At 41.2% G+C, this 16,783-nt stretch overlaps 1 protein-coding gene across 1 annotated transcript in view; it reads right to left on the bottom strand.

The window, feature by feature from the left end:
* Nucleotides 1-16,572, bottom strand: part of nrg1 (neuregulin 1) — a gene marked incomplete at both ends in the record, with an annotated part of 37,935 nt that extends 21,363 nt beyond the window's left edge. Inside the window, 3 exons of the mRNA XM_079256404.1 lie at nucleotides 315-373; nucleotides 6,641-6,779; nucleotides 15,891-16,572. Of these exons, the coding sequence (XP_079112530.1) occupies nucleotides 315-373; nucleotides 6,641-6,779; nucleotides 15,891-16,572 (880 nt within the window). The remainder of the gene's footprint in view (nucleotides 1-314; nucleotides 374-6,640; nucleotides 6,780-15,890) is intronic.
* Nucleotides 16,573-16,783: the final 211 nt, after the last annotated feature.

Here is a 16,783-nt window from a genome sequence, read left to right as displayed (position 1 = left end):
TAAAAACAGTTAATTGTTCACTCTGACTCATCACATTCAGTGAAACCCAGTTTGATCCTGAAGAAGTCTGGATAAAGTGACTCATAATTGTTTGTTTGGTTCTTTCAGACACAGATAGAAACCTAAATGAATGCAACTGATGCCCTATCCAGAATTAATAAAAGGTCTATAATAAAATGGCTTTTTAAATCTATATACAGACTAAAAGTTTGGGATTTTACCACTTCAAAAACAGGAATGAATTTCCTTTAACATCTCCCAGACTGTACTGGATCTGTCACAGATCTTAGAAAAGAGAAGGGAAAGAGACGTACTGTAAAAGCTGGCCATTACATAGTTTTGGCAGCGATCACCAGTAAATTCATTTGGACACCTGGAAGAAACAGAAAAACAGAGAAGAAGAAAAGGAGTGAGTTTACACAGAGCTGTGGAAAACCCACAACAGTCATCACTGGTGTTGAAGGATGAGGCCAGTATGTCTGAGTTAAAATAATTACCTTCATCTTTCCAATGTACGGATTAAATAAGTGGTTCTGTTTTGCAACTGGTTTGAGTTTCTCTATTTGCAACAGACTGAAATTTGCATGTACATATGATGAAACCACTCAGGGTTAGTCTGAACATTATGAGCGATGTAATCCTGTACATGAGGTTAAAGAGGGAATGGCTGTTAATCTGAGTTGAGAAAAGGTGCTTTGTCTTAAATCCATAAAAGACAAAGCCTTTAAGGTAATGGTTTACTGCTCGGGACAACATGGATGGCATGTGATGAAATGTGAAGTACATGCAAAATTCAGTGCACCACTCTGCGGAGACGAGCGTGCTCCGCTCCTAAACCCTGTTTCACTCGGCTGCACTCTGTCTTAAAGCAACAGTCAGATTTAATCGCAGAACGCCAGGAAAACATGGATTTCTCCACCATTTATTGGAGAAAACATGACATGGGTGAAACACCAGCAATGACATGTGGGATTGGATACAGCTGTGTTCACATACGTTTTGGGTCTGAGACTTTCTTAAGCACAGCTTGTTCACACCGGTGCCCAGTGAATCCTGCCAAGCACCTGGTTGATGGATAGAAGGGAAAAGAGAAAAAGAGCACCTACATGTTACACACAGGACATGAACACTGAACGACAAAACACTGAAAGAAAGACATTAGAAAACACAGCAGACTGGTAAAGACGTCCCACAATCAGACAACATGAGGGGACGCACGGACGTTTTGGACGTGGTCCACATGGGTTTTATTGTGGGCGGAAATCAGAGAAGGTCTAGTGGTTGGAAATAGTTCCTCACTGTTAATTTTCAGTTAATTTCTGAGTTTCTGGAAGTAAAACAGGTGGTTAAAAAAAAACCAACCTGCCTCTAGTTGGGGCATGTGTGAGGTTAGGGGTTGTTTTGGAAACGTTTTTAGAAACACAGAAGAAAACTAGAGTTAAAGTCTGAATTCAGACCTGTCTCCTACTTTCTGAGCCATTACCCCCATCGAAAATATATTGTCAGGTCTGGACTTTATCTGGCGATCCCCAGATTGAAAACGACTGGTCTAAATGATTAAATGATGGGATGGTGACAAAATCGTGGACTTGGAACAGTGCTTGTCAATCCAAGTCCCCTGGACCCCATATGGAGCATGTCATACACATGTTCCTCCTCCAAAACACCTGAGTCAGAAGAGGTTCTATGCAGTTAACAAGTGTTTTATGGCATTCAGGTTTGTTAAAGTAGGGTTTCCTTTAAAGCAGGGGTGCCCAAGTCCGGTCCTGGAGATCTACCATCCTGCTGTTTTTAGGTGCAAGCCTTCTCCAACACACCTGAATCCAATAAGTGTCTCGTTAGCAGGCCTCTGCAGAGCTGAATGACATGCAGAAGAGGAATTCAGCTATTTGACTCAGCTGTGCTGGAAAGGGGTTGCATCTAAAGCAGGGGTAGGCAACTCTGGTCCTCGAGTGCCACGGTCCTGCAATTGTTAGGAGTTTCTCTGCTGCAACACACCTGGAACACATCAGACCTGATCAGCAGAGCTTGACATCAAACTCTACACAAGTCTGCTAATTAGCCAATGATTTGAATCGGGTGTGTTGCAGCAGGGAAACTCCTAACATTTGCAGGACTGTGGCACTCGACGACCAGAGTTGCCTAACCCTGATCTAAAGGTTGCAGGATGGTAGGTCTTGAGGACTGGACTTGGGCACCCCTGCTAGAAAACATGCAGGGCAGGGGGTCCTGAGGACCTGTACTGAGAAAGACTAACTTGGCCCAAAACTGTTCTGATTGTACATACTTCTCTCTGGTATTATTATGAGACAGCATGGTATAAATTTACTCAGGTATACTTCTCCATGAAGCCTGTTAAAACTGGTCAATCATCCACTAAGACCTGGATGGCTGGATTTTCTCCTTCTGAACTCTGACAGATTGAGGTTCTTGCCTTCGTCTGGCTATGGAATCACTCTGGATGGTATTATTGGTGTCCAGGGTTACAGTGAGGAGCCCTGGAGTTATTCTGGACCAGGATATGCTGTATATAAAAGAGGTTTCTAGGACCAGAAAGGAAGAACAAACCCTGTCTACCTTAAGGATTAAGCTTATAAACTTAGTTTTTGATAAAACTCATAGTTAGTGGTGGATAGCCATCTCTTAGCTACGCTGCCTTAAGATGCTAATCTGTGTCTCTCTTCTTGGTTACAGTAATGCTTCTTGTTGACCATGTTTTTCAGTCGTTTCCATTCTAAACTGCTCTGAGAAGATGGCTGTCCGTCCTGGATCTACTAGAGATGGAGAGCTTTGGAGGGACTAGCCACTCCAGGTTGGGAGATTCCACTCACTGGGCTGAGAAGAAACATGAGTTGACTGTCAATGGTTGTTCAGACCAAACCTCCACCTCCGCTGTCCGTCATCTGCAGGGTTGCCTTCTCCTGCAACACCTCAGTTTACTTTGAGACAAGCTAGCAGCGTTTCCGTTACAGTTTTTGCTAAATAAGATAAATATTTTAAAAATTTGAACACAGGAGAACTGCTGTTTGCAGGTGTTTCCACTGAGTGGGGTTTAGTAAACAAGCCGTAACTCTGGTAAAATCTGGTCCTGTAGGAAGGAGGACGGAGATACGCAACATGTTGCGTTTTGGAGCAGCTGTTTCAGTTTCTCGACTGCTGTTGCAGCTGTCCTCATCAGAAAATGAAAGGCGGCCATGTTTACTTGAAATGAACTGGTCATGTGACTTCCTACATCACATCTGGTGACAAACATGACAAAAAAGTTTTGCGATATACTCCTATGTGGACAGGTCTGAAAAATCACCTCATGGGAGCATAAAAACTGTATAGTGATTTTTGAGAAATTATTTGAGATTCAGATGTTTCCATTATCAGCTTTTTTTTTATTGCGGTATTTAGTTTTTGCTCAATTCTCGGAATAATAGCAATGCAGCTACTGTTCTCATGTCTTAATGTCTGTGTTTTGCTACCTGCTGGTGAAATTACAGATACGTTTAGTTCTAAATCATGTTGACTTTGCTCAGACAGTCAGTAAATATGTCTTTGTTCTAACTTTGCTTCATGTCAAGGGCTCATGAAGAAAAAGAAGCAGCTATCTGTGAGGTGTAGGGAGAGTATAATACACTCCATCGCCCAGCCTCTCAGAATATCTTGTGTCTGAGATGCATTCACCTAATGCACACCAATGTATAATTTTTATATCACAAAAGTGCAAAAAATGCTAAAAACCCAACAAATCTGGCATTTCTAATGTGTTTCAATGGACACCCATTATAGACGGTATGCTAAATAATCCCTGAATAATTAAGCTCCAAGTTGCCTGTGGGCAAGAGCTAACCCAGACCTTAGATAAGCTAACGGGAGCTAACCAGCTAACAGAGGTAGCCAGGCTAAAGCTGTCAATACAAAGGACACACCCCTAATTATGCAGAACTTCAAGATTAAATAAAATTTGCAAGGATGAGTTCATTGAAAAAAAATTCTCCCCCGCCCTTAGTTGTCATGAAGGTAAACCTGAACTATTAAACCTAAACTGTTTTTTGTACCAGGCTGTAAACATGTTGGTCTTTTAAAATGGGAGTCTATGGGAATTTGCTCTGTTTTGAGCCCCTAGTGGATGAAGCGGGAACTGCAGTTTTATGCACTCCTGCATAGGCTTCACTTTTAACAGCTGGAGGTTGCTGCTTGGCACCTACGCAGAGACTGTCAAAGTGTGAGATGGATATACACACTCTGAGGGACTTAGCCAGAGGTCAGTTTCCGCAGGCTCCTGTTTCTGTGAATGGAATAGCTCGGGCCGGGTAAGAACAGTAATGCTAGGTGGCAGGTATGCAAGGTGGAAAATGAAAAAGCAGCACACAAATTAGGAAGGAAAGAAAGAAGCAGGATCAGGGTAAAGCTAAAATGACCAAATTAGACAAGTTGTTACAGACAGCCAGACAGACCAGGCTAGCGCTATTGTCCCACCGGAGGCTAGCGTTAGCTTGCCTGCTAGCTCCACAAATGCAGCAGCATCTCGGACCTGAGCAGCAGATGTCTGCTGAATGCAACTCCCATAAAATGCACTTCTTTTTATTGGGATTTACATGTATGACAACATACTTTGCACCTACTATCTGTAATCCTTGTCTGGGTTTATTCCGTGTTTCCTCTTTAGAAAACGAGACATCTTAATCTGACATGATCTGTTACACACACTCCTGAAGTTCACTTGTTCTCTTTCTCACTGATTTGGGATGATTGAACAAAAACACCAGTTTGTGAAAAAGGTGGTCCTGAGATGCATTTAATGAAGAAACACAGTAAAGAAGGATTAAGACGTCTGTGTGATTGCATGGAAGCGTTGATGTGAAGCTTCAGCTGCTGTTCATGCTGCTGAAAGGTTTGCAGGAGGAGTGTGTGTCCAGTCACCTGTAACGTTCATGTGATGACAGCGGTTCTCTCAAATGGGTGTGTGTGTCTATGGTTAAGTGTGTGCAGTGTGCACAAGCGTGTGCATGTCTTTAGAGGATGGGGGCGTAAAAACAATGTTTGCACTGAGGCCTCTCTCTATGATAACGCTACTGCTTCTTGGTAATAAATCTTCTACTAATGGAAAGTCTGTTCATTTTCCTTTTAAATGGAGCCACATGTGGAGGGAAAAAGCATTTGTGGGATGAGCATCAGACGTGAGTGTGTAGGTCAGGGCTCCGCAAACGTCTCTGGGGCCGCGAGTGGCTCTTTGGACGTTCCACAATGGCTCTTGATAACATTGACTTCAAAAGTAAAGAACCAAGAAATGCTTTTAAATATAATAGTAAATGTATTATTTTCTTTCCTTACTTCATTGATCCCAGGTGGAAAATTACTTTTTTACGTTTAACCCATCTTAGTTACACACTGGGAGCAGTAAGCTGCCAGACCAGAACCTAGGAAGCACTGGGACCATCATAAAGCTGGAAAATGGTAACTTTTTGGAATTTTTTTTACATAATTTTCCAAAAACGTCTACATTGCGTAGAAAAATAGGTCCCCATCCTCCAGGCACGTGTCGTGAGCTCTAGTGTTCAGCAGGCAGACAGTCGCAAACTGGGCCAGTTGCCTACACATGAGGTAAGTTTCTGCTTAATCTGACACATCAAGATGGTAAGACAACATTGAAAACTTGCAAAACTAGTTAAAAGATTCGGTAGCAGTCCCCATTCTATTTAAATTTGTATGTCATCACAACCAGCAGCGTATGTTGATGTTTTTCCTCATGAGAAAGACGTGAAAATTGTTTAAGCCTCTATAGCTGGGTCATCCCCCTGTGAGAACGTCAGCCAAGTTTATGAGCGAAGCATCGATTCACTGATTCTTTGTGAACATACGTAGTCCTGTAACGTAAAAAGGCAGCGTAGTCATCTGCCTTTTTACCTAAATGATTTTATATGAAGGAACAGACTGTGTATGCGTGAACAAACACATTGTTGTGATGATATGAGGGAAAAAGGCAGAGCAGGACTGAGTCTACGGCCTCGAGCGTACAGCGCAGGTATCTGTTGTGCAGCTCCTCTACCTGGCCAGGAGGAGGCACTGTTTAACCATTTTTTATTTAGCTATGAAAAGCAATCCATGCCAACAGTTTCAAATTTATAACACTACAGGCTATAGGAAATAATTTGATTATATTACAAATAATAATAAAAGAAAGTGAAAAATGTGTAGATATAGATATATATAAAGATATATAAAGAAAGTGAAAAATATATACACCTGGACAGGTCGCCAGTCAACCCATTAAAAGTTTAAACAATAAAAATGTAAATACATGTATTCTTTATATTTCATGCTTTTAGAGGTTAATACCAACTGGATTAAGAAGAAGTTATTCCCAATAAATCCGATTTTGGAGTCGACATCTTTGGGATGAAAAGGTTGAAGTCTAGAAACTTTCAGATATTTCCAGCAATGTTCCTGGTTAGGATTTATGGTAAATGTTCACATCTTTGTTTCTTCGTTTTCCGACAGTCTGTCTGAATAAACAACCTTTCTGTTTGCTGTAAGACCCATATTTAGACTCTAATGCAACTATCTTCACTGCTGAAATCAGACACTGCTGTAGTGTGAGATGATATGGCATTCAGTCACATAAATGCACATCAATGAATCTGTTTCATACCTGCATAGAAACTTTGTACTTCCTGGCATGACTTCAAGGGTGAAGCACTCTCCTCCATTGACACAGTATTTCTTCTGGCTGTCGGAACAACGCGTTATGTGACTCGAGGTCTTGGTTGTGGTGGAGGTGCTGGTAGTAGCTGCAGAAAGACAGAAATGATAATTACATTACATAAATCAAAGGCAAATGTCATTTATGTCTTGTCATTCCAGTTTAGTAACTAGTCAAGTAATTCAGGATAAAGTGTAAAAATGTTTTACACCGGTGATGTCATAGGTCACCAAGGTTTTTTTTATTCTTTAGTCTTTTCAAGTATTTTTCCCTGAATTCCCAGGCACCACGATACATAATGAATCAACTAGGACCTGTGCATTACACAGTTTTACTGCACAACATGGGGTGCTGAACACCACAAAGCACCAAACTGGTCTTTTTCTTATGGATTCTTATATATATATATATATATATATATATATATATATATATATATATATATATATATATATATATATATATATATATATATATATATATATATATATATATATATATATATGTATGTATGTATTGACCCAGCAGCAGCTAGCTTCAGGTTTAGCTCCTTCACTTGACCCAGCAACAGCTAGCTTCAGGTTTAGCTCCTTCTATTTAGCCAGCAGCAGATAGCTTCATTGTTAGCTTCCTTTACTTTACCCAGCAGGAGCTAGTTTCAGGGTTAGCTCCTTCACTTGACCCAGCATCAGCTAGCTTCAGGTTTAGCTCCTTCTATTTAGCCAGCAGCAGATAGCTTCATGGTTAGCTTCCTTTATTTTACCCAGCAGGAGCTAGTTTCAGGGTTAGCTTCCTTCACTTGACCCAGCATCAGCTAGCTTAAAGATTAGCAGGTTGTCAGTCCATCACATAGCCAACTATGTATTACCACTAAACACAATGTTTCACTGCAAATACAGTAAAATCTGTGAAATAATAAAAAAGAAAAACGATCTTCTGAAACATTTCATAACTGTGAACCTCTATGACTAAAGGTTTCTGCAGAAGCATGCACACATTGCTGATGTCAAGGTGCATGGTGCACATGTGCTCTCCAGACATCTTTATCTAGAGCTTGAGCTGTTCCAGCTCTTTGTTTGACATTTTTCTGACTGTCCTCCAGTCTCTGCATCAAGAATGTCTTTAAAAGGCCTCATGTTTGATTCAGGACCCTGCATCAGTTTGTTGGTGTCATTGAAGATGTCAGGCATTTTGTCTGCATTCATAAACCTTTAAACATGTCAGACTGTGGTTTGTTTGTGCTCAGTTCTCATGTTTTGCACCTTTGTGCAGTGAAAAGTTTGCTCATCCCAGTGATGAGTGTTTGGAAACAAATGTTCTAAAGTTACTTTGGAGATATATGTAAGCCACATTCAATGCCCATTGGAAACCTGATCTAAGCTTTATAGCTAAAATAAAATGCAACAGTTTGTAATTCAGGATGACAACATAAAGTGACAACCCATCACACTGGATAACGTAATATTGATTAATTTCTTTCTACTATGAAGACCAAAACAGCTGGAATGTTTGCAACATGGGTTATTTTTCTGGCTAAAAACCGAGAAAAGCTCATTGTTTCATCAGTGGTATGTTATCTGTGTACATAAACAAACATGCACCTTCACCCAACATGTGACTGAGTCACTGAGTTCATGTGCATGACAAACAATAAACAAATAGCAACATGCTTTGTGTGTTGTGTAGTCCAATATGTGCAGGAAATACTAAAAGCACTCAGAGAGCCATTGTGACTTTTCTTTTTTTTTTACCACTTTGTGGGCATTATATTTTAGAAACATGAGAAGAGTTGCCATCAGTTAGAAGCTCTGATGGCAAAATGATCCCTATCTCAGTAAAGAACACTTTAAAAATTCCAGGATCCAGGTGGTTATCCGGATCACCCCCAAAATCGAATCACTTGTTCCTCATTTCGTGTCTGAGATTGCCTGAAATCTTGATCAAAGTCCATCCATGAGTTTTCAGTTAGACAGACACACAGACAAACCGAATGCATGTATTCTTACTTTTTATGTTTACTGACAAGCTTTAACCAGAAGACATTTATAAAGCATCACATATATGTGTGAAGAGATGCACTGATGGAACTGCAGCTTCTTACAAGCAGCAACATTTCACAGCTAATCTGGATCAACATAAAAAAGCTGGAAACGTTAAAGCCCAGCAGGGTGTTTACTGGTGTTTATGGTTTGTTTCTAAATGAAGGAGAGGTTGTCAGAAGTGGTGTGAGAACAAGCGTGTGTATGTAAAGTTATTCAACCTCAGATGAGTAATTACACGGCCAAGCCAAAAGAAAAAGTCGCCACCTGGATTTAACAAAGAGGCCTCCTATTGGATAATTCCTGCATCGGTGATTATCCTTCAACTGCAACAAGTTGTTAAACCCGATCAGCTTCTTATTTCTTAAACAAGTATGTTTCAAGACACATCATGTGGTCGTGGAACTGATGTTAGTCTGTTCAGGAAGGATCAGTGTGATTGAATCAGATCTTTTGTTTTCTTCAGTTATCGCCCCCTAGTGGTGTTTTTTGTATTTCATTTTTCTTAACTTGAGCAAGGCAGGAAGTGAGGTCACTTTCCTTTAGGTCACTTCCTTCTGAGCTCCATTTTCTATCAACTTTATTTCTTGTATTGACATTTCACAAAGAAAAAACATAAATTAAAAGAAAAAAGAAACAATGAACCACCAAATCCATTTTCTAGCAATGGGCAGCTATGTGCACATCTGTTGCCATCCAAGCCTTTACAGGTGGAGAAGTGGCGTTGTCTGTGAGTAATGTTGTTCATTATCATTGAAACAACGTGTTAGTTAGAATATTTGTTTGGAAGTGAAGAATTCTGTGATTTACACCTAACTTCAGGAAATGTGTAACTTAAGCTAATTGTGGTTCATTTAAGTCACATGGCATGTGCCTTTTGATGATGTTGAATATTAAGTCAGCATGTTTGATCTGATACTTTATTTCAAGAGTTGTTATCCAGAAAAACTGTTGTAAAGTCATGCAACATTTTATTTCTGCTCTTGTCAACAGTTTCACACTTATCCTGATTAAACCATTCGTGACATTATGAGCATTGTTAGATACAAACTACACTACCCAGCATGCCACAGTAAAGGGGGTGCTGAGGGGTTCTTCTGGTAGTAGCAATCCAGGTGAACAAATTGCACTATGTAAGCTAAATATACAAGCCAGAAAATAAACAGAGTAAGACCTGTCTTCCCACCTCGTTTGCTTATTATAAAGCAAAGAAAGAACAACACATCATTCAACTTAACACATTGGACTACACCTTGGAGTTTGGTTAGGAGAGTTTTTAGCTGTCTGTATAGCTGAGTCTACGTTCATGGGAACAACACTTAGTGAAGACAGAAAATTAGCATCAAACAGAGAAAACTTTACAAACTTTATCTTAGGAGATAAATAAACGAATAAAACTGGGATAAAAACTGTCTAACACGTTAAAAACGGGAAGGATGGAGCAATGGAAGTGGTCATGTGGTCTGAGTCCAAACCCTGTTCCAGAGTATTGGGAGGCCAGGATTCATGGGGCGCACATCGTGAAAGACTTGTTCAGGGAACAGGACACAGCAAGTATTTATCACCACTGGACCCGACCTGACCCTCCAAATTTTACTGTGTGTATAAATATATATATATATATATATATATATATATATATATATATATATATATATATATATATACATATATATATATATATATATATATATATATATATATATATATATATATATATATATGAGATTTAGTGAGTAGAGACACTCAAACACTGCTCGTAAAACTGCCACCATCATTGTAGATTAGCTAGCACACACAGGATAATAAATCACTCTGCGTTATGACCACAACACAAACATCATGATGGCGAGCCACTGGCAGACAGATAGTATTAGTGGGTTGTTTTTCCTGGCGACACAGAAAGGGAGGGGGCTTCAATTATCTTCTGGCTTTCTCTGACCTTGAAATGGAGTACGGGCAGAAAACAGGAAGTCTCCCTGTTTCACAGCCCCAGTTTCAGTTTGTGTCATGCATCATTTATTGATTTTCACTTATTCATAAGACTGGAAATATGCAGCCACACATTTAAGGGACCTCTCACGTTTCTTCCCATAGAAGAGTCAGAGTTTGGCACATGCATAGAAAAAGGCTTTAACATCAGATGACATGTTGGTTCAGGATAAACTTGGTTTTGTCTGAAGAAGCTTTATGTAAGAAAGCAGAGCCGTGTCTCATTTCATGACACAGCAACTTTTCTTCACAGAAAATATGAAGAGACACACACACTGTTTCCCATCACAGCACTTTTAAAAATTTTTAATGACATTTTAATGGCTGCAAACTCCAGGGAAACAGTTTTTCTGATGTTTTGAGATTTGATGGCAGCCTTTGACACAACTGACCATAAATTCTGATGACTGTGTCTGGTATGGTATGAGATCAGCATAAAAGATTCTGCCCTTTGCTGGTTCAAGCCCTGTTTGCCCAAAAGAAGTTTTTCTTGGGATTTCATGTCTTAATCACACTCGTGGGGTGCCACAGGGCTTTATTCTGGGCCCTCTTCTTTCCACTTTGTATCTACTACCCTTTGGTGCCGTATTTTATAAATGGAATATTTCTTTTTATGTTTTATGCAGATGAATGTTGGTTGTCTTAAAAAGGCAAAGGGGGATGTTCTACTGTGTCTTCGGGACATAAAGGTTGGCTTCAAATTTCCTGAGTTTCAATGAATAGATAACTGAGGTTATTTTGCGCAAAGCTAGAGGCACCCCAACTGTTCCCCCGACAGGCCTGGACTCAAAGTCTCCTCTTGTTAAACCTGTTGTTGCAAAGTCTAAAAGTTGATGAAATGATACTGGACAAACGGATAAATAATGTGATTAAATTCAGTTTCCTCCGGCTGTGAAACAAGACCGTGGATCATTCAACGTGCTGTTTTGCATTGAATGGAGGAGCTTCCATGCTCTTTACCTCGTGAGAGGGAGGAAAAAACATGCAAGAAAAGAAAAAGGAAATAATAAGCGGGTGAAAAGGAGAGTGTATATGGGTGTAGCGTTTAGAGGTGGAGACAGTTAATGATGAGGGACTTCAGACCTCAGGTTAAGGTTGCAGCTTTCTTCTGGACAGGTAAGTTCATTCAGTCTAACAGTGAAGTTTATTTTAGCGTTAAGTTAGAAACAGGGCAGGTTGTCCAGCAGTTACTTTATCCTCCTGTCTCAGTTGCATCATTTACTGTTACTGCTGTATAAAACAGCAGAGATGCTAATATGCTAGTTAGCCTGCAGTGAAAATGCTCTATTGCAGCAGTTTGCAGTTATTCTTCACAGAAGTTGTGCTAGCAGGCCACCGTGAGCTGCTTTCAGATGCATTTTCACAGAGTTTTCCCTCCTGTTTTCAGCTGATTTGTCAATGGGGCTGGGAGCTGATGTCACACCATCTCACATGACGACATCAGCTATTAGCGATAGCCTGGTACTAGATACATGGAGGACATGCTTGTAACTTATCGGCTTCAATAACGAAGCAGAATTATGTATTGTTCTGTACCTCACGACCTGATGGGACTCTAACTTGTGCAAGATGGTGACATTTTCACATTTTTGAGTCTCTGCAGCTTCAGAAGTGGTAATAACGTGCTAAATGGTGAGGCGCCAGAGAACACTACTGGGTTGTTTGCATTAAATTAGCACAGCTAGATGGAGTAATTCTCTCACACCCGGGCTTTAATAATAACTTATTATATCCCCTGTGATCTGGTTCACATATAAAAGAAAAGAAAAAGAAATTGAGTTGTTTCAGAGTAATGTTTAGTCGTATTGTCAGGTGTTAGAAGTCAGGTGGGCTTATGGTTTAATATTTCTGACTGGAAATAAGCTACATCTTCCAGACTCACAACATTTAGGATCAGGTTCTGGGTGAAATCTCAGAAGTAAATAATGTAAAACAGTAGAGGTGTATATGCCCCAGATTGAACCAGGGGGCGCATAAACACCTCTACCAGAACATGCACCTCTTCCTTTTTCTGACCAGAATGGGTCTTTTCCTGACAGGGATGCTTATTTTGATCCCTGGCCATCAGAAAGTGCCGAGGTTCTGGACTCTAGAACCAAAACTCTGTCTGTAAAAGCAGAAGTGGAAGACTTCCTTCCTTCTCTTCCTCTGCTTTTTTATTGTTGGTAGCTTTCATCTGTGCATACTCCGCATTTTCATCTCATTGATACTACAGCATTTTCACTGTGTGAATGCAAACCTTTCAATCAAAGTCGGATAATTATCGGATTTCTGATCGGTGCTGACAACAAAGCTGAAGAAGCTGATGATGATTTGATTTGGATAAGATTGTTCTGCTCCTGTTGACTGCACGTCTCAGACTACATCCTAAAGTTTTTCACAAAGATGGAGTCACTGTAAGAAGTGTGTGCGTCCATATAAAGCCACTGCAGTATGACAGTCAGGCCTGTGAGAGGCGCTGTGACGCTGTCACAGAAATCCAAAAAGCAGAGAATAAGACATGGAACATGTGCATAAAGTTTTGTGATGAAACCAACCATACGAAGAGGAAGAAGGCAGAGAATCAAGCTAAAAAGGAGACGTTTGTGTGGTGATGAGGAAATTTAGCTGTAAAAACCACATCATGCTTCAGCCGCATGAACACAACACTGTAATCAGGACAGATTTATCATCATTATCAGATGAGTTTTAAGTCTTTGACCTCTTCATGGATGCCTAGCAGCACAAATGAAACAGTAACTAAAGGATGAAACCCATCATGAATGATAAATCCAAGGTCAGACAGTCCTGATCACGAAGGATCCCCAGAGATCTCCAATTCCATCCATTTACTGGCCAATAACCAGCAAGGATACTCCTGTCAGGGATCATGGAGGATAAGATTAGTAGGCACATGGCTTGGTCCGTTAATGGGGTCCAGGAGGGAATTGGGAGTAACACCAGAGGAGCAGAACACTCCTGATCGACAGAACTGTCACCTAAGATTGTAAGATCACACTTACAAATCTCTACAGTTCTTGGGTTGTACAGCCTACGACTCGATGCCTCACACATGGATGCTGGAATGATCTTTACATCAACATCAAGAACTCAGGGGGGCTGAGGAAGACCATTCTGGACAAATCTCCATCAGGTCAGATGATCTGCAGATAGTATGTCCTTGAGGATTTTCTTCAGGACTCCACAGATGCAGTCAGACCATCACTAAGGGAAGCTTCAGGTCATCAGTTGCAGCTGAATATTAAAGCGAGGCAAGAGAGAGAGAGAGGAAGTGGCTGGCATAGTGTACCTCCAGAGATGGTGGAGAAGGACTGGAGACGGACTGGTGATGGCCAGACATCATGGTGGTCGAGAATCTGCAGAAGAAGGCAGCAGTGATGGATGTAGGGAACCCGAACAAACAGCAACATCAAGAAGAAGGAACACAAGAAAAACACCAAGAACTGAATGATGAGGTTGAACCGATAGAGGGTCACATGACCGGTTCATCTCAGGTAAAAATGGCTTCTGGATGAAGACGGCAACAGCGGTTGAACCGCGACAGCTGCTCCAAAATGTTTTGTATTTCCGTCCTAAAAGTGGAATCTGGCAGGATCAGAATTTTACCAGAATTATGGACGATCTGCTAAACATCATTTAGCAGAAACACCCGCAAACTGCAATTTTACTCTGTTGAAATTTTAGCAACATTGCTTTTATTTTGCTGTAACTGTAATGGAAACACAGCCAGAGGTAATGAGAGCACTGGGAGCACTGGCCTGTAGACAGGAAGCGATTGGAACCCAGAAACACTCTCAGACGTCTCCAAGGACAGCTAAGATACGGACGAGACCCCTCAGGCTCTACACACACACACACACACACACACACACACACACACACACACACACACACACACACACATATATATATATATATATATATATATATATATATATATATATATATATATATATATATATGATATATGATATATGTATGATATATGATATATAACTGTATCGTCTGCTCTTTGGTTTCAGGGAGGAAGAGTTATGGATAACTAAACCTGTACTGGCACACAGACTGGAGAGAACACAGCTGATGGCAAACTGCACCAGTGTAGCATACTGGTGACCTAGCTACATTTATAGGGATTTTACCTATATATATAGGTATGTATACCCTATACATATATATATATATATATATATATATATATATATGTACAGTAATATTACTGCAAACTCTCTGTAATACTGTGTGAAACACCAAACATACATGACAATAGTGTAAATGTATCATTTTTAAGTAGGGAGCGTTTGGATGATTATGTGGAGTCTTATTGAACATGTGGAGTTATTCCGAGTCCTGCTTCTTTGCTCTCAGTGACTTTCCTGGTAGAGCTGCAGATGTCTGTGCAGCATGGTTTGGCTGCAGTAGGGATGTAGGTTAGTAGAGCTACAAAAGATCAGAATAGTACATCAGAGGGTGTAAATAATGAATAAAGCATGGTCACAGTATAATTCTGTATGATGTTACTGCTGAACATGGTTCAGAACAGGACAGAACCTCAAAGTAGCTTTCAACAATGTTTGTGAATCACTGTAAAGACAAAATACAACAAAAATGAGCTTCGCACACACACACACTCTCTCACACACACACCACACACACACACACACACACACACACACACTAGGACTGTCCTCTGATGACAGACACATCCACAGCAAATGATCCGTTAAAGATCAGCAACGTGAAAGCTAAGAAGAGATTTTAGACCACTGATTCTGCACGTCAGTGTAAAGGACTTCTAAAGACATGACTACATGTTTAAAGCAGCAACACGTTAATAATAATAATCATACGCCATGACGGTTTTGTGCTCTACACCTACCTGTGCAGCCGCAGTCCGGAGGCTGAGTCATGGGCCTGTGTGCTTCACCGCCTGACTCACAGCCTGATTTTTTCTCTTCTGACTTTTCTTAAAGCAGCTGATAGAACCGGCCTGCATCTTGCAGTAGCAGCAGAACCAGCAGAACTCAGACAGAACATGCTCAGTGCCAAGACCAGTGACTTTACATTTCTCAGCTTGGCAGAAGAATGAACCAATCTGTGACTTTGAGGAGGGGAAACCTTCAGACTCCCTGAGGGTTATGTTGGGTGAAGCAGCGCTGAATACTCACAGATAGTTTGGAGGATGTTGTTGAACTCCTGTGTCGTCTGTGGGTGGACGTTCTGCTTTGGAGCCGTAGGACGCTCAGCGTTGTATTTCAGTGTGACAGAGGGATAAGTCACTCGTGGAGGCTGAGGCACGTACGGCCCGCCAGTAGATTTCTCCTCAACAATGACCTCAGGACGTCCCGGCGTGATCGCGATGGTGGTGGTCAGAGAGACGGAGGTGGGAGCCGAGTGAGGGATTGACACAGTGATTCCCAGCGTGGGGTCGACCGATATGATGATGGGATCCTGTCCGATGGGTTTAGGTTCTGGGTGAGTGGGGGGCTCATACTCAAAGATCTTATCCACAAAGACCCATTTGAGGCCGGCAGTGCAGAGGGCTAAGCTAAGCAGACAGGCCAGGATGGGCAGAATGCAGATTTTTTCAGAGTGCAGGCAGTGGTTTATCTGTTCCATCTCTATGCACACGCAGCAGGTCCCCTGCAAGGCCACAATCCCCAAAGCCCCCACATGCTCTTCGTTGCCACCAGCACCTCCCTCTGCAATTCCCTTTACGCCCTCTTCCTCACCATCACCAGCTGCCTCTGTCTCCTCTGGTTTCTCCTCTGGGACCGGTCTCGTATCAAGAGTAGAAGTGGGGGATGCTGTTCCAGAAGAGGGAGCTGGCCCTGCAGAGAAATCCTCCATTCCCTCCGTCATCCTTTTCAACTGCTGGATGAAGTGTCCCTGAACGTCTCAACTATTAAAACAGAGCATCACACAGCGGCTTCCTGCCACCGGTGTCTATGAGTTTGTTCTCCATCATGAGGCTACAGAATCAGATTCACAAGAAGGTTCAAAATAAAATGGAAAAAAAAAAGGATCTCCTTAAAAAGTCAAAGCCGGATGAGGATCCAGG

Source organism: Telmatherina bonti (assembly GCF_933228915.1).
Source record: "Telmatherina bonti genome assembly, chromosome: 17".
NCBI lineage: Eukaryota > Metazoa > Chordata > Actinopteri > Atheriniformes > Telmatherinidae > Telmatherina > Telmatherina bonti.
Note: the sequence above shows the minus strand (reverse complement) of the source record. Positions and strands in the feature narration are given on the sequence as shown.